The 21,158-nt window shown below is 58.1% G+C and overlaps 1 protein-coding gene across 3 annotated transcripts in view; it reads left to right on the top strand.

Moving 5' to 3' along the window:
• The window catches only part of BLACAT1 (BLACAT1 overlapping LEMD1 locus), a 35,898-nt gene extending 14,740 nt beyond the window's left edge, over positions 1 to 21,158 (top strand). For 2 of the 3 annotated variants that reach the window (XM_075442988.1, XM_075442989.1), the window contains exons 2-4: positions 13,741 to 13,943; positions 14,242 to 14,562; positions 17,564 to 21,158. In XM_075442988.1, coding sequence (XP_075299103.1) covers positions 13,780 to 13,881 — 102 coding nt within the window. In that variant the 5' untranslated portion in view covers positions 13,741 to 13,779 and the 3' untranslated portion in view covers positions 13,882 to 13,943; positions 14,242 to 14,562; positions 17,564 to 21,158. The remainder of the gene's footprint in view (positions 1 to 13,740; positions 13,944 to 14,241; positions 14,563 to 17,563) is intronic. The other variant, XM_075442990.1, reaches the window with a different exon arrangement.

The following is a 21,158-nucleotide window of genomic DNA, read 5'->3' as shown; positions in this document are numbered from 1 at the left end:
TCCATTACCAAGTCCAAGCGCCGGAGACGCGCAGGGAGCAGCCTGGGAGCGAGGGACCAGTCCTGCACGGCACGGGATGCTCGGGACCAGCCCCCGCCTCGGCCCCTGCCTTGGAGACCCCATCGCTCCCCAGCCCCACGCGCTCCTCCAGCAAATCCGGCCAAATTCCCCCCCAGCTGCTGCAGCCTCTCCTGCCTCGCAGCCCCGACTTAATTACAGCTGGGGCTGCGGGAGCTGAAATATCTGCGACCAGGAATGTGCTAAAAGGCCCGGGAGGATCTTGTTAGCGAGTGACTTACCTGGATCCCCGAGTCGCTTTTGCCCTCTCTTAATGGGCTGTGCGGCAAATTGATGGCCAGCTTGCAGGAACAGACCTGGGTCGTTATCTCGCCCCTTCCCTCTCTGCCTCTCCCATCCCTCCACCTCGAAAAAAGCCGGAGGACACAGCAACGCTTCGCGGCGGTGGGGCCGAGCGGGGGCAGAGCGGAGGGGCTTGGGGCTCGGCGGGATGACGTGGGCTGTGACCTGGGGCAGACAGGTAATGGGCTGGGGGTCCCGGAGCCAGGCGTGGCCCTGCACGGGTCACTCCGTTCGGGTGCAGGTCCTCTGCTGAGGGCTGATTTGTTGGTTTGCAGAGCACAGAAGCACTGAGAGGTCAAACCAAAATGAGTTTATTCTCACTTTTTTTGCAGCAAGCTGAGGGAGAATATCACCTAGGGTCGGAAAACATTTTGTTTCACTTGGAGAAAAACCTTTCATTACATTTCCAGCCACTTAAAATACGTATTTTCGGTAAGAACAAAGGAGAGCGGGAAATTGTGTGCTGCTCCAAATGGAAAAGTGAGAAGGAAACGCTGCAACTTCTCAGAGCTGGTGTTGCACCCAAAGCCAGCTGGTACAAACTAACTGGATTTGCAAAATATCCATCCTAGCTCACATTTGCCTGTTCCTCCAAGAACATTTCTGCTCTCCAAAGCAACCTCAGGCACCCATGGAAGAGCCAGTGCTGCGGGAGCCCCGTGCCGGGCTGCGCTGTGCCGGGGCAGCCGGAGCCCAGCTCTGCACGCCCCGACCCCCCGGCACCTCGCCAGCCCCAGTTTTCCTGCGCACGTCCCCGAGTCAGGGAAAACCAGGTCCTGGAGCACTGGTACCCACTGGGAGGGGAAAAACGCATCTCACGGGCTGCCCGGGTGCTGGGAGAGGCTGCAGGAGCCATGCCCACTGCTCTGGAGAGGGGTGGGCTGAGCACCCCTGTGGGCACAGAGCAAGGTGCAGAAGTAGCCAGAAAATGAAAGGACTTTTTTTTTTTTCTCTTTTTTCTCAGCGGCAGGCGCCTGCCTTGGGCAGCGACGGGGAAGCGGGTCTGCGTCACCCGCCTGAGCTCACCGGTCCGGCTGCACTGGGTGTTCTGGGGGGCTGCCCGGTTTACCCGGCCTCCCTTGCATTGCCTGTAAGAGCTGGGTGATTTATATAGCATTCTGGAAAGGTTTGGGTTATATCTGTTTTGTTAAAGCAGCTCTCAATACAAAATCAGGTGATGAGAAAGCTGATTAAAATCCATAAATAGCCCCAGTATCACCCTGTCCGTGGGACATACAGGTGACAGACAGCGTGCACCTTTAGCTGTGCAGGGCACCGACACCACAAATGCTTCCAAGCCTCCTCTTCCCCGAGCAGATGTTTCTATAAAGCCAAAAAAGTTCAACTATAACGACTTGGTGGACAAGGTAACGCACGCGGAGGGCTGGGAAATGACATTGTTACAGTGACAGATATTCTCCAAATACCCAGTTCGTGATCCTGGGCGCCTTATAAATGTGATTAGTAGATCTAATCTTGCTGTGCTGGAGCCAGTTGTCAGGACGGCTTGAAAATGGATAGTTGCCCAACTCTGACTTCAACTGCTCCCCAAGATTTAACAGTTAATGTTTAAAAACTAAAAAAAGAGTTGGGTCCCACACGCCCTGCCCTGGGGCATGAGCCAGCCTGTAGCTGGGGAGAGAGGGGCTGGGGTGGGGGGACTGCAGATAATCCCCTAAAGGAAAGGCCGATTGCACCTTCCTGGGCTGCAACTTGCACAGAGCTCTGCGGAAAACAAAACCCTTTCGGTGCACCCAGCTTGGCTGGTCTCTGTTCTTATCTATCCTTCCATCTGTCCATCTGCCCGTCCATCCTTCCCGTTTCGGCTGTCGGGTAGGTATTGCTCTCCACCTTGCAGCGGGGATGGAGGCAGCCCCGGAGAGGCTCTGTGCCCGTCCCAGCTCTCCCCACACCCGAGATGCGGGCAGGGAGCTGGGGAAGGAGGGGATGAGCCCCGGGAGAAGGGGAAGCAGCGCTAAGAGCCCTTGGCTCCAGCGAGGCTTCCTCTTGCGCTGTGATTCTGGGGACTCTCCCTTCGGGTTCTGTCACGCGGGCACCCCTGGGGCCTGACTGCTCCAAAGGCGATGCCCACGCGTGGGTGCTGGCGGGAGCTGCCAGGCTCAGGGTTTTCTTCAAACCAGCTGGAAAGGCAGGAGAAAAAGATTTCCAAAAGCTCTCGAGTGCGTTTGGGTAGCTGCGCTGGTTCACAGCCAGGTTGTCAGAGCATCCCAGTGCCCCCCGGGACTGGCAAAACCAGGCTAAGCCCCCAGTGCCCCCCGCTCCCCGGGGAGCGTGGCAGGTAGCTTGCTGAAGGCAGCAAAATACTTTTCAAAGCACTGCTTTAAGTACTGTGCGTCCCTAAGGTGCGTTTGATGCCTTCGCTCAGGATTTTGGGGGGGATCCCGGGGGGGACGTGCTTTCAGGGCGAGCTGGTGCTGCTCAAGCTTTTGCACTTTTGGGGCAGCCTGGCTGGGGGCGAAGGCTGCGGGGATGTCGGGAGAGGGTCCCCAAGCTCCCGCCCGCCTTCCCCCCGCCCGACCTGCCCCAATGGCCCCCACCTCCGCCACACCAGCGCCTGGGACCAACAGCACGGGGGAGGCTGCGAGCGTATCCAAGATACGGCGGATTTGGGCACCCTGTCAAATGTTCTCATTGTCTGACCCTTGTCCAGATGCCAGTAAAACCCTTTGGGAAATTCCCCCTCCACCCAGCGCACCGGCTTTAATTACAGAAGAGGAATGCGAGGCGCAGAGCCCTGCTCCTCCCGCCTCTACGCTCGGCTGAGCGCTGGGCGCCCGCACGTACCCCCCAAAGTTTGGGCTCTGGGAGGGTGGCGGGGCTGGGGGATGGAGGGGGGAGGCAGAGGGGCCTCGGGGAAGGACAGCAGCAGGAGCGGGTGCTGGGTGTCCCTGCCTGGTGCCGGCGGGACGCTTCCCAAACCCGGGGTGACGAGCAGGGACTTGTCCCCCCCGTCCCGTCCTGGCAGCAGTACCCGAGCAGCAGGACATGAGTAATATACATCCCACTGGGGGAGTGAGATCAAAGGCAGTGGAGTAGATACAAGAGGTTTCTGCTTCACAGACCAGAGAGGCTGCAGTTCAATAGTGCCTTTGTTACCGGCTCCGGAGCCGGGGATGGAGAAATACCTGACCCCCGCTCCCTCCCTCCCTCCACTCCCAGCCCCTCGGTGCACAACCCTTTCAAGTATGCGACAGCGCGGCGAGGCTCGGCGGGGACGTGGGGACGGCAGCGGGACCAGCCGCCAAGGGAGGGATGGGGGCTTCAAAACTGACACCCCCCGTAGCTATCTGTGGGTCGGAGGAGGTGGGGTGGCTGCCCCGGCCAGCGCTGGGCGCCCGCTTCACCGAGCATCCCTGCGGTGCCCGGGTTTTGGTGGCGGGGGCCAGGGCGCGGAGAGGAGAGGACGGTGCCGGCGATGGCGGCTGCCATGCCAAGCCCCGTGCTGGCTGGCGTGGTGCCCTTCCCGCGGAGACGATGCCGCGCTGCCAAAGGTGAGGTCAGCCGCGCTCGGCCGGCGGCTCCGGGCTCTCCTCGGGTCCCTGCGGCGCGGTGTGGCGATGGCGGCTCTCGGGCACGCACCCGCCCTCGTGCTCCGACGCTGGGGAGAGCAGCCCGGCGCTGGAGCTGCCCTGCCTTGGGTGCAGCCTCCTCGGGAAGGTCTTGGGTGCCGAAGCGGAGCCACGGGGCCAGATCCCAAAGAGCCGTTCGGTTCGGCTTGACAGATTCACCCCTCGAGTGTGCGATGTGCAGTGGAACTGGGGCTGTCTCCTTAGTGCAGGGGGGGCCTTGGTGCGGAGCCGGGGGGCAGAGACCCGCTCGGGGATGCGGGCATGCACACAGCACCCACCGGCACACACGGGGGGACTCCCTGCAGACCCCCCCAGCGCAATGCCTGCGCCCAAGGGCGTAACACCGGGGCCAACCGATGCTCCTGCAGAGCTCGGCGCGGTTGCGCTGCCCACGGGCGCCAGCCGCAGAGCAAAGGGGCCAGAAAGGGAGCACAGCTCTGGCAAGGTGGGGCACACGGCGGCCTTTTTAACTTGCCACTTGTATGTGGGAGTTAGGAAAGGAAAGACCTTGGGAAAAGGTCGGTTCAGAGCTACCGGTGTGCTTCGGGAGTTTGTAGGTCAAAGTCGTGTTCACTGCTATTACGAACCGCAGGGTGCAAAACCCTTCCTGCTTCCAAACCTGGTTGCTGTAGAGCTTTAGAAACATTGAATTTCCCAAGGATTCTTGCTCGGGCAACAAGAAAGGGAGTTTCCTCGACTCAATAGCAGAGCTGACCTCATCAGCTCCCGACAATTAGCAGCCACTGTTGCTGAATGGGCCGGCATCCTGGCAGGGGAAGGGAATAAAGGCAGAGGCCAGTGCTTTCCCAGGGACAACCTGGGCAGTTTCGGTTCCACCAGAGGAGCTCCCCAAGGTATGGGGAGGTGCAGAGGCTTTTGCCAAAGAATAAGGTCTGTGTTGGGCGCTCGGAGGAGCTGCTGGAGCGGCTGCTCCCCATGAAACCCCTCACTCTGCCCTGAGATGGCTCTTTTGGGGGTACGGAGATGGAGGTTCCCCCGAAAGGCAGCGAGGGAAGCGAGCGGGAGGTGGGTCTGCAGCCAGACCTTCCTTTCGCCCTTTGTCTCAGCCTGTTGGAGGCACTCCTCGCCGCTGAGCGTCTCCAGCCAGGTGAGATGCAGGGCTTCAGGGCCAAGGGAAGGTTTTCAGCTCCCAGTTCTGCCACCGAGTGACTCTGGGACAGCGGCCAAGTCCCTTGGTGGCCCACAGGGTCAGATTTTCAAACCACCTCCAGGACAGGGTGCAGCTACACCCCAAGGTGAGCACTTTCCCCCCTTGCTTGCAAAAGGGATTTACCCTGTGGGGTCCTGGACCGCTGCTGAACAGCACAGTGGACCTCTGTGGAAAAGGACACTTGATCTGCAGGTGTAAATTTGTGCTGCTCCATTTGCAACCAGAGCAGCTATCTCGATTATAACTCAAGGTTTATCAGGTTTATTTGGATCTTTAAAAGCAGCGTGGAAAGATGTGATGGCGAATACCATCTCACGGACAGAGATAAGGTGTTGCTGTGGCCAGGACGTTGGGAAAGTGAAAAGAAACCATTTTGTTGGCCGCTCCTTGGGCATGCTGCCATCGATTCAGGCTACGGCACGTTGTCTTTTAAGCATCACCTCTGCTGTGGGAGGCTGTTGTCCCTGCAGTTCCTTACAGCGCTCGGAGCAGTGCAGGCAAGGCGCTGGGTCCTCCTCTGCGCCGGCAGGTGACTGCTGAGGGGCCAGGCACGGCAGGGTTGGCTCTCTCCCCCCTGGCCCGGCAGTAACTCGGGAGGAACCACCCCGCGACGTCGTGGTGCTGAGGCTGTTTTCGGTGGGAGGTTCCCCTGTTTTTGTAGGGTTGAGCTGGGGGGCTGCAGTCCCCATGTGGGGAGGGAGTGAGTAATAGACATGGGGAGGGAGGAAAACCTAGACAGTGGGGTTACTTTCCCCCCCCTCCCTCCTTTCCCTTTTTCCTTTTCTTTCCCCAAAGACTGCTGGCTTATCCTGGGTAAGCCCTCTGCTGTGGTCTATGGCTTTTTATTCCTATGTGATTGCTTTTCCTAACTCATGTAGGGCGAAAAGCCATGGGCTACACAGAGGAGGGACTCCACCTTCCAGGCACCTCTGCAAACCGCACGGACTCCTGATCCCTTTTTAATCACCCATATTTATTTGGTAACAAATAACAAGTGAAAGGGGGCATTGAAGCCTTGCAGGGCCTTAGAGCTTTAGCAAGACGGATGGGGCAGGGGGTGGCGAGCAGAGGGAGAGACAAAGGGGGACGGGGATGGTGGGGGGCACGGCCTTTCAGGCGCCGTCGTCCCCATTCAGAGCTGAAAGGGCGCTCGGCGGCGCCGGGTGCCGGCAAAGGGGGCTGTGAGGGCGGTGGGAGCGGCTTTTCTTTGGCAGCGAGCTTTTCTCACACGGTTCAAAGCATCTGCACCTGCAGCCCCGCAGAACAAAAGCGTCAGGCGGAGACCAAGGGCATTTCCAAGGGCCACGGCCGCTGCCTTAGCCTGGCACCGAACAGGCTGCCAGGTGATGGCAGGAGCCCTTTCTGCTGCTGTCGGCTTTCCCGAGCAGGGGCTTGCAGGGGGCTGAGAAAAGCCCAGGCACCTCCAGCCCCGTCTCCCCCCCGCGCCGTGCCCCTTCCCGGGATGCTGCAGACCCAGTGGGCTGTGCAGAGCCTGGAGCCACCCAGTGTGCACCAGGCAGGGTCCGTCCTGCAGAGCCTGCGAAGCCACGGACAGCCCCGTGCCGCGAGGGTGTCGGAGGGGAGGCCGACCTGAGAAGGACAGGTTTTAGTTAGACAGAGGGACTTGGCAAATTCGCACTTATTAAATGTGCAAAAGCAACGTCTGTGAGCACGGCAGGCTGGCAGAGAAGGGCTGGATGGGATGGGAGAGGAGGGCACTGCTGCAGACCACATTGCTGCAGACCCCACCACAGCAGACCCCACCACTGCACACCCCACCACTGCAGACCTCACGGCTGCAGACCTCACAGTTGCAGACCCCCTGCTACAGACCCCATCACCACAGACCCCAACATTGCAGACCCCACCATTGCAGAACCCACCACCACAGACCCCACCACCACATACCCCACCACTGCAGACCCTGCTGCCTCTGTCAGCACCCGAATGCCATTGGGGGGGTTACAAACCACCCTCCCCAAGCAGGAAGAGAGCAATTTCTCTATTCTTTTTTTTTTTTCTTTCTCACTTCCTGAGCTTTGAGTCATTAGGTGTCAGGCTTTCAAGTTTATTTCACCAGCCTGGAATGCATGTTTAAAAATAATAGTCATTGAAAAAAAGGAAAGCTGAGATTCAGCTGTAATCCCATGACTCAAGGAGGTGTGGAAGGAAGAAAATCATGAAATCCCATGAGTTCCAACAATGAATGCATGAGAGCTGGCAAGACTGTGGCACATAAATCATCAAAACTAAACACCATCAGTCAAAATGAAGGGAATTAAGCCAATCTCGCCAGGCTGTTTTAATTATTTTTTAATGAGGATTTGCTCATTCAGAAAATTCACCCATGACAATGGCCGCCCCGAGCCGTTCACGTCGAGCAGGGCCCGTCCCTGCAGTGGACACGCATGGCTTGGCCCCGCCGCTCCCACCCCGGGGCTGCTCCGCACCCGGCGCGAGGCCAGGGATGGGGAGCCCGGAGCCAGGGTGCCGTTAACCACCAAGAATGGCAGAGCAGGGCAAATTAACCAAAAATATAGGAGGGGTCCCATTTTTGCCATTTGCTTTGCTGCAACCCAAAATGTTGCGTTGGGGAAGTCATGAGCAAAATCTTCTCTGGCCGGTCCCGGTGGGACAGCGGGTGCTGTGCTGCGGTGGCTCCCCGAGGGGGGCACAGCCCCAAGCCCCCCAGCGAAGCCCCTGCCATCGCCACAGGCACTGGGGGAAGGAGCTATGGGGGCGTGGGGATGCGGGTGCTGGGGCATAGACCCCATCCCCGAGCAGCAATTGCCTCTCGTCGAGAGGGAGCAGAGAGATGCAAGCACCCGCAGCAGCCCCCATCAATATTTCGGCGGCAGTTGGGCGAAGCGGCTCCGAGCAGGATTATTGGCAGCCTGTCTGCACTACGCCGACGAGATACTCCACCCCTGAGACCTGCTCTCACTACCCTTTATGTTATTGATTTTTCTTTTAGCAAGGCAGGCATTAAGCGGGGAAGAAACGGAGGGAGCACGAGCCACTGTGTTCCTGCAGCGCCGCGTTCAAGAGCAGCTGGGACGGGGGGAAAGCGGGTGGGCACGTTGGTCAGGGTGGCTGGTGGTCCGGAGCCAGGGCCAGCGACTTTCTGCCAAATCTCTTTCTTGCCCTTGTTCGTCCGGCTCCAGTAGTCCCTGGCAACGCACCAGGGCTTAAGCAGCGAGATTTGATTTGTGGTTTTCAGTCTGTTCGATCCTCAGGGGACACCCGACCGGGGCTCGCGGGGGGCGAGGGGCGAGACACGCACAGGACAAGTGTTTCGCTGAAAGCCCTGCCGTGCAGAAGGCACTGGCAGGGACCCCTGGAAAAGGTCCATGGCGAAGAGGAGCTGCTGCCAGCACCAGGTGAGCTCTCGGCTTGTCTGGCATCCAGCTCCCAGCAGCACCTCCAGTCACCTTTCAATTAGCGCAGCCGCTGCCCGCGGCCCCGTGCGGTTGCGATTACTGCCCATGTCCAGGGCTGGGCAAAGCAAAAGCCCTCAGCTGCCCTGCTTATTAAACACTCACAGCATTAAATAAAACAGCAGATCATATTGGCGTTTTCAGAGTATCTTTGAGAATATTGTCACCCACCTATCTTTAAAAAGGCAGAGACTGAAATCCCATCCCTGGTCCAGAGAAGCGAGCTCAAGGACGAGCCCCGACAAAGGCAGCATCGTCTGCAAAAGTTGCATTTGGAGCAGCATCGTCTCCAACAGTGTCCGGCAAAGATGCTGGAGCAGTGGGCCCCCCCCCCAGCAGTCCCCAGTTCTTCCTGAGCTCCCGGGAACGAATGTGCAGAGCAGGACAAGCCGCTAATTACAGATAATAACTGCCATTTATGAGTGAGGCATCCACTGTCCCCAGCTCCCTCCAGGAGCTGGGCGTGCTGCTCCCGTATCCCGAAGCTGCCGAAGGATGAGGCGCAGGCTTGTCCTGCGCTGCCCTGCTACGTGGGCTCGGGGTAGGGTTTGCCTCCACGCAGCGCTGATGAAAAGCAGCAGAAGCAGCACCAAGCTTCTTGCTGGGTCACTCGGCCCCATGGGTGCTGGTCCCAGGAGATAACTCGGGGAGGGAGTGCCAATTCTTAATATTTTAATTAAGCCAGATGATAATGAACTGAAAAGCTGGGGTTTTTTAATCAAAGCTGTGATGGCACCCAGCCCTAATGGGACGCAGTGGGATGCCCAGCGCCCACCGCCCTCGGGAGGGTTGGTGCATGAACAGGGCTGTGGCACTGGGATTTCTTACGGCGGGGACGATGCTCAGCAGGAGCTGGGGGAGATTTTAAAACTCAGCCCTGCTGCAGGATGCCTGGAGCAGGACCAGGGCATTAAAAACCACGCTGCAGCCCCCATCTCCAACAGGCAGACCCACTGGCATGTGTGGGTCTGTGCTTTGCATGAATGTCTTCCCTGGGGTTTGATCCATGCCTGGCTACGTGATGTTGTCACTGGGTATTTACCCGCCCTTGGCATCAGAGGGTTCAGTTCCTCGAGTGCTGATCCCAAGGTCACTTGGCTGCGCCAGCACTTTTGAGAAAAACCTGTCCCCGGTCAGCTGGCCGAGAGCTGGAGGAGCTTTGCACGGACAATTCACCAATGGGACAAAAAGAGACAAATCCGAGACTTGCCGGGAATTATTTATCCAGCTCTGCTCTCGGTGGGGAATTGCGGATGAGCCGGTTGTGCCACAGAGCACCTTCCTCCTCCCGTCTGCTTGGAAATGGGTTATTTAGTAACTGGTGAGGCCACCGGTGCTGAGTCAGCCCACAGCTAATGAACACCCTGGCTGCCCATTTGAAATTTATTGCACCTATTAATTACAACCATTAGCTGCAGCCAGTGAAATTTTTATAATGAGGACCCTTGCGACTTTGCCTTCCCAGCAGCAAATTAACTGTGTGGGGGGAAGAATCAATGGGATCAGCATACTTTACAGAAGCGATGTTTTAATTAGCGATTCTCTGCAAACATGCCAAGCAACAGCTTCTCCGTTCATTATCTCTCCTTAAAGGGCTGGTGCTTCTTTTCAGGTTAGTTTCATCCCGATCTCGTCTCTGTTGTTGGGTTTCTAATGCACTGCTGCTCATTATAGAAACCGCTTTGAAGCTGGTTTTATCTTAGGTCTGGTTGTAAGCAGCGAGATGTCCAAGGTTTGGGGGGGTGGGGGGAAGCAACCCTAGGAGATAATGGATTTGAAAGCTTGGCCGAAAAATAGCTAAATTGGATGGATCCTGTGGCTTTGAGGAGAAGGGGGCTGGGGAGTGTGGGAAAGGGGTTGTGTCCCCACAGAGACAGGCAGCGAGCCCCAGGGATGCAGGACCTGAACCTCTGATGCTTAAAAAAGGAAGGACCGCCAGCCCCCGGCCAGGATCCCTCCATGCGGGGAGCGTCCCCCCCGCCCCGAGCTGCCATGGAAGAAAGTCTCTGCAAGTCCCGGGAGCACGGCGCTGGGGCCCGGGCGCTGCTCCGGGATGTTTCCGAGGGCGTCTGCTCAGCAGATATTGGGAAACCAGGCTGGCGGTCCCCAAATCATCAGTCGCTCCTGAAAATCTTGGCTGTAGAGGTGGGCAGACTAGCTATCATGAAAGGCAAATGAAACGAAATTTCTGGGAATTTTTCTACATTTCATTACAAATGATTTAATTCCATTCGGTTCCCCGCAAAAATACGGGAGCGATTTCCATTGCAAATGATCCCATTTCCCAGGAAAAAACCGACACGCTGGAGGCAAAAGGCAGCTTTGAAATTGGGGGTTTGAAATGCAAAACTTCTTGTTGTTTTTTCCAACTAAGTAGCTAAAAGTTAATTCAACGGCACTTCGCAGGCAGAGAAAAGCTGGGGTGGGGTAAGAAAATCAGCCAAAATGAGAGCTTCTGATGCCTGAGAGCTTCTGATGCCTGAGAGCTTCTGATGCCTGAGCACCCCTTCCCAGGTCCAGCGGCCACCAGCGTCACCCAGCAGCCCTAGCCCGTCCCTGCGGCAAGGCGGTGCTGAGCCCTGCCCGCACCCCTGCCCGCACCCCTGCCCGCACCCAGGGCTCTCCCAGCCCAGGATCTCCCCTCCGGCAGCCGTCCGGTTCCAGCTGCCGGCCGCCAGCCCAGCGGAGCCCGGGGAAACTGGTAATTGCTGGGCTAAGGAATAGACTCTGTCCAGCTGGTTCAGAAAGACATTTTTTAGGGCTCAGGGAAAGTGACATTATTAAAGCGAGCATGCTGATTTCAGACAGCTCCCAATTCATCACAGTGACAGTGACAAACACGGCCTGGGGTTATGCAGTTGACTAAAGAGAATTCTCTAGCTTTACATTTTTAATGCTCCTCGCATTTTCTCTGCTGCAGTGGAGTTTTATCCAAAGGATCTTCTCCCTTGAATAGAAAGGGCAGCGCGGGTCTGTGAAGCATGCCCAGCCCTTGCAAATCAGGCAGGGCTTCTGTCGTCGCTGCCCAAGCCAGTTCATTTATTTTTTAATTATTCCTTGCTCCTTCAGGATCCTTTTTCTACCTTTTCAAGAAGAACAGGAGCGTCGGCCTCAGCTGGGCTGCCTCTGTTCTCCGGGGCTCATTCATCATTGTCTGCTGCCTGAATGGGAGGCAGAGGGTCAGCCTGAAAAGCCTCGGCGTTACAAGCTCCTCTAAATATATCAATAGCTCCCTAATGGGTGCTGGGGTCCCAGCCAGACCGCCCAGGCTCTCGGGGAGGCTTTGTGTCTGCAAGCGGGGACGGACGGGCCGGGCACGGGGGGGACGTGGGGTGGCACGGGGCAGCGGGGACGGGCACCCACGGGGACCGAGAGCGGCTCAGCCTGGGAGGTCCAGCACGGACGCGTTCGCCCGGTTAATGCGGAGAGTGTTGAAGAGCGGGGACGGTGCTGGCTGGGAGGGTGGGAGCCCTGTGCCGGCGAGGAAGGGGTTTGCCAAAAGTGGCTTTGGCGGTGCCAAATCAGAGCCAGCGTGCCAAACCGGGGTGCCGGCTCCCGAAGGCTTCTCCCTTCCCGTTGCCCCTTCCCCGCTGGCAGCGGGCTCGCTCCCCTCCGGCTGAAGGTGTGGAAGCCGCGAGGGCGAGCAGCCCCCCAGCCCCGCGGGCTGGCCCCCGCGCAGCCCCTCCGCACCAGCCATTCCCTCCAAAATCCCATTCTCAGGCTGGTAACAAAAAGCAGCAGCACAAAGAGAGACGCGGAGACCCGCCGCTACGCCGAGAAGCCATTCAGAGCCGGAGCCTCATTAAAGAGCCTGTTGTCATTATTTGTGAGCTCCAGAGGTAGCCTTATTTAATTTGGGAGCTACTAGACAGGTACCCAGATGGCTGGGGAGGGGGGGCAGCGGCAGAAGTGAATTAAATGGGATGCCCCTCGCTGCTGCCACTCGCTTTGTGCTGCAGCTGGGCCCCTTGGAAGGGGGGAAAGTGGGAAGGCAGGGCTGTGGCATCACCCCCCTGCAATATCACTGCTGGTGAAGAGCGTGTAGAGATGGCGGGGGGGGCCACGGGCCCCACCTGCTTTGGCTTTTTTCCCCGTGGTTAATTTTCTCCCAGCTGTCCCTGCCGTGAATTAGGGCTGCTCTAAACTCTGCCGGGGTTGCGGGGTGCAGGCAGCGGGCTGGGGGCTCTCAGCAGTGCCTGGCCGTTGGGGGAGGGTGTGTGTCTCACTCTTTGCTTGCTACTGTTGGTGGCTGTGAGCCTCAAGAGGTGACAGTGTCTCATACACCGAGATTTCCACTTGGTCCTCCGACAGCTTGAGCATTGTGCCCATTTCACAGACGGGTAAGCTGAGGCCCTGAGATATTCCCTGTCCACGCTGCTGCTGATGGGGAGCAAACGCTGAGTGCAGGCTCTGCAAGGAGCCCCAGGCAGTGACCGTGCTGTGGGTTCTGCGGTCCCTCTGCTCTACGCACAGTGGGAGGGTGGCACGGTCATGGCGAGGACGTGCCTTGCTGGGCAGAGCGATGCCGCACAGGCTGGGCATGGCTCCCTTTGAGAACCAGCACCGCTTCTTCTGGGGCAGAATTAGAGCTGGTCATCTGCAAACTGTCCAAAAGCTAAAAATTAAAGTAGGGAGAAAAATGAAGGTTTCGCTTCCGATAGTATTTATTTACTTTATTTAAAAAAACAGCCTTTCATTTGCATAATTACATGTTGCAGCTGTTGGGCCATAATGTGGGCTGTGCTTTGGGGCTTTATTTTACCCGTTGGAAACGGACACAAAGAGAGCGAACTCCGCTCTCAGCTGCGCCTCTTTGTGCCGTCACCGCTGGTGCTGCCCCTGCGCCGGGGTGCTCCCAGGGCACCCCGGCTCGCGAATAGGCGGCAGGCGCTGCAAGCTGTCCCTGCGTCCGCCCCGATTCTTCGTTCGCTGCTTTTGAGGAGAGGGGCTTGGGGGGGGGATGCTTTAATCTCCTCGTCTTGCACTCAGTGGGGAATTTGGGAGTGCGTGGCTGGGGGCCTCGGATGCGGGGAGGGAAGGGAGGTAGGGGGGATACGTGCCAGCGCAGGGTGATGTTCCAGTTTTGGGATTTTGGGGATCTGCCCCACGCCCTCCGTCCTGCCCACGCGTCCCCTGGGCGTCTGCGGGAGCTGCCCCGACTCCTCTCCCTGTCCCCATCCAGGTCTCCCGGGGTGCTCCCACGTCTCTCCTGCTCCAGGTGATGCCCCAGTTCACCTTCGCTTGCTTCTGCGGGCTCCATGGCTTCTGCAAGATGAAGAGGAAGAAAGAGGAGTCCAGCGCGGAGCAGGAGACGGCGGTGTGAGGAGCAGACTCGGGCACGTGCCCGGCCGAGCCTTGCCTTGGGACCCCATCCCCTTCCCTCTGGTACGTTGGGACGGCCGGGGGGACACTTGCTGCCTCCTTTCTTGTCATCTCTCCAGCTTCCCCCCGGGCATCACCCTCTGCCCGCGCTGTCTCGGGGTGTCGCAGGGGGCTGGGGGCTGCTCGGCTGTGATGTGCCTCGGATGGTGCTTGGCCGGGGAAGGGGGGCCCGGGGCTGAGCAGAGGTTTTGCTCATCCATAGCAGCAGCGGGCTGGGGAGGGCACGGGGGGAGCTGCTTAATCTGCTCTAACACACTTCTCCTGCAGCTCCTCTCATTTTCTCTCCCCTCCCTCTTCCCAGCTACTTGCCTGGCCAGGGGAGAGACGAAGCACGGGCATGACCTTGCCGAGAGGCAGAAGCAGATGCTGCAGACGTTAGCCAGGTGCTGCAGCAATTCTGCCCGGATCCTCAGCCCAGCCGGGCGCCGAGCCCTCAGCACCCAAGCAGCCGATGTCGGAGGGACCCTGCATCCCAGCGGAGCAGATATTTCTCTCCCGGATGAGCCGACCTGCCCTTGCTCCAACAAGCCTCAGCAGACAGACCCTGGAGGGGTTTTCAAAAGCCGGGGCCAGGCCTTGTCCTTGCTGGAGTCGTAGAGCCGGGGAGGCTGGCCCCTGGCTGGTAAGTTGTCCTGCTGCTGCAGAATTGGCTGAACATAAAAACAAGCTGGTTTGGTTTTTGCTTTTTTTTTTTTTAAATTTCTCTTGAACAAATGCCTGTGACTCCAAGAAGCCATTCTCCATGCCTCTGCCCTGCCCGGTCCCACGGGTGCAGCACACCGGCGCGTTTCGGAGGCACCAGGCACACCGACCCTGCTCGGACGCTGCTCCCTGTGCAACCGGTGGGGACCGAGCCCTCTTGCCACGGGTCAGGGGACACCTCGGTGTGTGACCCCTGCACACCCGAGCCATGAGGCTCCGCGGGAGACTGTTCTTGTTTGGCAAACGGGCCAAAATCCCTGAGCTCAGGGCACCTGAGATTCACCCCAGGGACATTTCTAGCACAAATGTGTCCTCCAGAGCAGGAATCCTTCAGTTCTTCCATACTGTGCTTCCCTTCTCCGCATGGAGACCCCCTGATCCTGGGGGGTCTAACCCTCAGGGTTAGTCCTGCTCCTGCCACCGTCTCCTCCTGACGTGGTTGAACATTCGCCTTGCGCCACGTGGCCGTCCCCACGGTCCCCCTCTGTCCTCCACCCTGTCTGTCCGTCCTTCCCACCCACCAGTGAAGCCATACGGGAGCTCCCTGCCTGCTCTGCCTTCCCGAAGGTGGCTCAGACAGACATCCCCGCTCAGACACCCTCCAAACCGCTCTGCGTGCCGGAGAGCCAGCCGGCGTCGGTGAGCCAGGGTCCTGCGGGGTTCGGGGACTGCTGTCGGGGTCTCGGTGCCCGGTTCCCCAGCCCTGGGTGCACCCAGCATTCGAGATCTCATTCCAGGCACCAGCAGCTGCACTGGTCCCGGTGCTCCCGGTTGCAAACTGTGCTGGAGAGCAGCAGGGACAGCCCTTAGGAACGGGCAAGAGCCAGGGGCAGCCGTGCCCGCTGCCCATCGGCACGGGGGGTACTGACTTGGGTGGACTGGCACCCCCGAGGAGCCCCCGCTGCAGGGGACGAGCACACTCGGAGAGCAAATCCTCCCCCTGGGATTAACTGCCTCGACCTTTCCATGGTTCGCCCAGTGTTCCCAGACCAGATTTGCGCTGGGCAAACAGAGCTGTACGTGCCGCTGACAGCTCCGCTTTGGAGATTTGTTGGCTCGGCCAACATCCAGAACCAACACGGCTATTATTTTATTTTCCTACCCAAAGGATTTAGCACAGAAAACCTGAGCCTAGCCAGGAGCACCACTAACACGAGGTGCAGCTGAGGAGCTTTAAATCCTCTCTGCTGGGTGCCGGTTGTCCGGGCTGCGGTGGGAAGCAGCTGACCGGTGTGGGACACGCCGCTCGGAGCCAGCTCGGAGTGGCAGCCAGCCGGGACCAGGCACGGGCTGCGCGTGGTCTCCATGGGTCAGACCCCAGGGTCGGGGAGCTCGGGGCATTTTGCTTTTTCCTCGCTTTAAGCCCAGGTGATGTGAGCTGCGGGATCCAGGGCTGCAGCCCCCGGGCAGTGCTCCCAGCCGGGTATTTCCCAGCTGGGCTCCAGTTTTGGGACGGGGCACACAGTGGCACACGAGGTGCCCTGCGAGGGGCCAGCTTCCTTGTCATTTGTCACCATCGAGGTCAGCAGATTACAGCCCGGCACGCACAGATTGGTGGAAAACACTGCGGTTAGTGCTGGTGGTAACGTCTCCTCTGGGACCTCTGGGGCCACATCAACCTTCCACTTCAGCTTCGCTGAGGAGCTGCTTTGCCGAGGCACTGAGGGTGGCTCAGGTTAGTGCTGAGGCACCCATGTTTTGACTTGGTTGAAGTTGGCCCCCGTTCCTGAGGGGACACAAGCTGGGTCCCTGCTAACGATGATCCGAGCAGGGATCACCCTCGTGAGTGCAGCGTGGGGAGCTGGGGGTGTTCTGGCAGCGGGCACATGCCCCCGGCAGACCATCGAAAGCAGAAGTTTGGGGAAAAATCGTGGGCAGCTTCACTCAGTCAGGCTTTACAGAAGCTAAATTATTACTGTGGGGTTGAGAGGGGGGTTGGCCCAGTTCACTACCATGTAACCTTCATGGCTAAACCTCTGGGATTACAGATCCGTCGTGGTTTGGCAGTTAAAGATGTGCAGCTAGCGGCCTCTCCAAGGTCTTGTGTCTAGCTGGAGGCTCAGCATCGCACCGAGAGCAGCCCTGGAGATCAGGCTGGTGCATGCTGCTGCTTCAGGGGCTCCCAGTTGCGGTGGGCGATCCCCCAGGCTGGTCTGGGATGAGCTGGGAGCTCTGCTGCAAACACCCCGTGCTCCCGCCGTGCTTGCACTGTGCACGAGTTGTACACGACGCACGCAGCATGCCATGCACACGCTATGCACACGCTATGCACACGCTGTACATGATGTACACGCTACGCACACGCTGCGCACACCACGCACATGCACCCTGCTCACCTTCCGGACTCGCTGCCCGCTGGAGGTGAGCGGCAGCTCTGTGCCTGCTCAGTTTTTCCCTGCGTCTCGAATATTCCCGTCTCCATGAGGGATTCCCAGGCCAGGTGTACGATGGATGTCGCACGTACGGTGAAGACAGGCAGACACCCACCCACACCCATTCCATGTGGATTTAAAACACAATAAATGAACCAAGCGCAGTGTGGATGTTCCAGCGCTCGAGCTACAGCTATTTTTAAAGAGAACTTCCCACCTCCCTGGCTGGATGTAGCTCTCAAAGCAGCAATATGTTTTCCACCATGGCTCCGAGCAAAATGGTTTGCTCCTGGGTTGACCTCTATTGTGTTCATAAATGGCTTGTGGTGCTTTTTGATTCCCCCATCATAACGACTTGACCTCTAGATTTATGGCTGAAGGTCCTTTCATCTGCACGTTGCTTCCCACCAGACTCCAGCCTGCCGCTTTTCTGTAGCAAACCTGCCAAGCGCTGAGCCCCGCGCCGCTCGCCCCCCCGAGCCGCCCAGCCAGCGCCCACTGACCAATTTGCAAAAGCCAACGGGGTTTTTTTTTTCTCTCTCTTTCCAGTGGCAGCATTTTAACAGGGCAGCGCCTGCTTCCGAGACTGCGAAGGCTGGGAAGTCGACAGCTCTTTTCTCCCTGTCTCTCTCCTCCACTTTCACACAGCCTCTGGGATTTTTATAAACTAAGAATTTGCTTCCTGCTCAGGGTTTCCTCTTGCCCCCCCAAGTTCAGACACCCTACTTTTGACTCTTCCACCCTGCTCTTGCTTCCCCACTCCAGAAGCAACTGCACTGCAGCGATGCTGTAGGAGATAAATATTACTAACACCGGTGGCAATGAGCTCCAAGATGGAGTTGTCCGTCCAGTGGTTTCCGAGTGCTTTTCCAAGACTTTTCCATCCTCTGGAGAGAGGAAGGGAGGTGCAGGGACCCCCACGGCTGAGCAGGGAGCCTGAAGCTGAGGCTACAAAATCGTTCATGTCCTGGCTTCTTGTGGGCATCGTTGGGGTAAAGGGTGCAGTAAAGTGTGTGAGATGTGACCTGTCCTCTCCGTTACCGAGCTGGCTCAGCGTACGGCCGGGCTCTCTGCAACCCCCCCGTGACGACACGAGCCTTGTCTGTGCCTGGGTCCCCAGGGTTTATGGAGAACGCCTCCACCTCCGCTCCTTCTCAGGAAGAGGAGAGCCGTGCTCCCAAAAGTCGTGTTTGTTCCCACCAGCAATAATCCTTCTTTAATCCGATTGCACTAAGGAAAGCGTCCGACTTCCCTGGAGGCGGATGATGGGATGCACGGAGGAGGGCGGCAGCCGGTGCCTGCCCTGGCCAGGTCCCCAACGGGGATTTTGGGGGGGGATGGCCCACGGCTCGGCCCCTTCCCGTGCACTCCGAGCTTTTCCTCCGGTACCAAAAGGCTGGAGCCGACAGCACCCAGCAACACCCATGCACCAGCCCCTGGGATGGAGGAGTAACATCTCCTGCAACGAGGAGCCACCTGTACCAAGGGTTCAGGGTCCTGAGCTGATGCTGGAGCATCGGGAAAAATCAATTTTAATGATCAAAATAACCAAAACATAACCTCAGGCTCACTTCCAAGATAGGCAGCGTAACCCTTTGGTAAATATCGGCTGACTTGGGAGCGAGGGAGCCTACAGATGTTTATTTGCATGACAATAGCCGGGTTGGGGACCGAAACGGGTGTGCGGGGGCGGCTGGTGATGGAGCGGGTCCTGCCAGGGGAGCTCGCGCTGCGCTGGTTGGAGACGGAGAAATGTTTGTGCAGCGAGCCGGAAGGGTACGCGCACAAATTGTGGGAGGCAAGCCAAGGAAAAAAAGCTGCAGCTTGAACTCTCGTTTCGCTGGAGATGTGAAAAAGGACCAGAAGGATAACCCCGGCGATCCCGAGGCAGACGCTCCGCGGCAGGGCGGGGAGCTGCCACCCAACACCCCGCCAGCGTCGGCTTGGCGTGGCACGTCAGGTCCCAGCCGAGGGCTGCGTTTCCTACAGGCAGGGCAACTTCTGCATCCCAGGCAGCAGCCGAGAGAAAGCTGCTTCTTTTTTTTGACAGAAACCACTGGTGGAAGCTGCCCTTTCTCCTTCGCACGCCGGGCTTTGCTTCCAGCTGCTCGGCGTTCCCGTGCTGACCCGCTGCCCCGCTGCGCGGAGGAAGAGCTCGGGCAGCCTGATGGAATCGCCTGCCTGCGCGTCTGCCTTCCCACAGCTCAAAAAACAACCGGTCTCTGTGGCTGCCCCAAACCAGGGCGTTTTTGAGAAGGTTACTCTGAGGACAAAGCGCGGGCAGCTTCAGGCAGCTCCAGGTGGGCACGGGGAAGCTCACGTTGTTTCGGGAAAATGCTGACCTTGCTCTGCTCCTGGTTTTGCACATCAGCACAGCCTCCCGAAGGCAGGGTTTGCAGCCCTTGGTGAGGACTTTGGGGTCTATCTTTGGGCCAAAAAAATGGAAGTCGGTGAAACATAAAGAGTGTTTCTTGAATGTAACTTTGTCTTTGCACAGTCCCGCTGTAACTAGTGGTGACCACGCGAGTAATGCAGCTGTCGACTTAAACCACGAGGGATCAATCTCTGCTCTGGACTTTATTACCAGTGTAAAGGTACGGGTCAAATTTGACCTTTCTTTTATGCCAGCACGAATCCAGAGAGACCGTCTGTGTGCTGAGATGCCTACAAAAATTATACAGAAACGAGCTCGGACTGGAGCCCAGCACTCGGATTTCCCCTGAACGTCTCTCAGCCCCATCCCTGTGCAAACACACACAAACAACGAGCACCAGCAGACAAAGACAGGCTTGGGGTGGGCACACGCTCAGGAAGCCCTGACTCCACCAAGCCCTGCTTAAATTTAAAGTGTTTGCTTGGGGATTTTGATCGACCCGATGAATTTGCACGATTCCCCCCTAATAAACCCGTATCGATCCCTGCGGAAGCGCACAACGACCAAGCAGAGGGGATGGCACAGAACTGTCCTTGCTGCATCTCCCTCGCATTGCCTAATGACGATCAAAGCACTAAACCCCTTTTTATTGTCCTTTTCTTCTATCGCACTGTCTGGATTTCATCACGAAGGGACCTACCCAGACGTGTTCCTCAGGAGTCTCCCAGCCCCAGTAGCCATAGAAACCGGCTATTTTTAGTCTGTTTTCACGATGCCAGTAAATGACTTTTTCTCTACGCTGGAGAGACGACAGACCCGGTCAGCCCTGCGTGGCGGCGGGCGGTAGGTGGGCGTCTGCGGCGAGGCAGGTGTCCTCTCCCACCCAGCACTGTACCTTTGAGCAAATAAACGTGGCATCTGTATATCAGCGCCCGTATCTGCGCGCAGAGCAGATTGCTTCCTACTGTATTTCCTATGCTAGAGAAAATATTTCTAAGAGTTTTTAGAGTATGGATTTTACAGACGTTTGGAGATCGGGGTTTTTGGTACACAACAAGCTTCCTCTTTTTCGGAGCCGGTTCTTCACCAGACCCCGCGACACGAATTACCAGCGCTTGGAAACGCGACCAAGGCGGGTGAGAGCACAGCGGTGCTTACACCATAAATCCGCCCCACAACGACGCCTTTCGTCCCTGGGATATCAGGAGGACTCGCAGCCAACGGCTTTTGAAGTCAGATGGAAAAACACATTTGTCTGAGTAATTATCAGGCTACACGCTAATGAGCAATGCCGGCCGGGTGATTCGGCGGGAGGGAAGGGAGGGTTTTCTTAAAACACTCGTGGTCTCCCAGGCTGCTCCCCGCTCTTGGCAGCCCTGCAGCAGGATCCGGCCCACGGGGGCATTTCCCTGCACGGGGGGCACAGGTGCTGCGGGGTGCAGGAGCATCCTAGCCAGCACCACGTCCCCGGGGAGCACCGTGGGAAGCGATGGGCAAACCTCTGCTAGCAGAGACGGCGGAGACTGTGTCCTTTTCATGCTCGCCAGGTATCCTGGAGCTGTAAACACACCGAGCCCCAAGGCTCCTGCTGCAACGTGTCTCGTTTACAAGGTTGTACCATAAATTATAGATGCTGATCGTGGCTGCGGTCTGCACTGAGAGGCTGGCCTATTGATCCGTCTCCTGTTGGCTAATATTCGGGACCACAGCGTGCGGTTTCGGGTCGGTTGTACGTCCCCCCCGTCCGCACTTGGAGCAAGCACTTTCCCG

Source organism: Opisthocomus hoazin, chromosome 25 (assembly GCF_030867145.1).
Source record: "Opisthocomus hoazin isolate bOpiHoa1 chromosome 25, bOpiHoa1.hap1, whole genome shotgun sequence".
Lineage (NCBI taxonomy): Eukaryota > Metazoa > Chordata > Aves > Opisthocomiformes > Opisthocomidae > Opisthocomus > Opisthocomus hoazin.
Note: the sequence above shows the minus strand (reverse complement) of the source record. Positions and strands in the feature narration are given on the sequence as shown.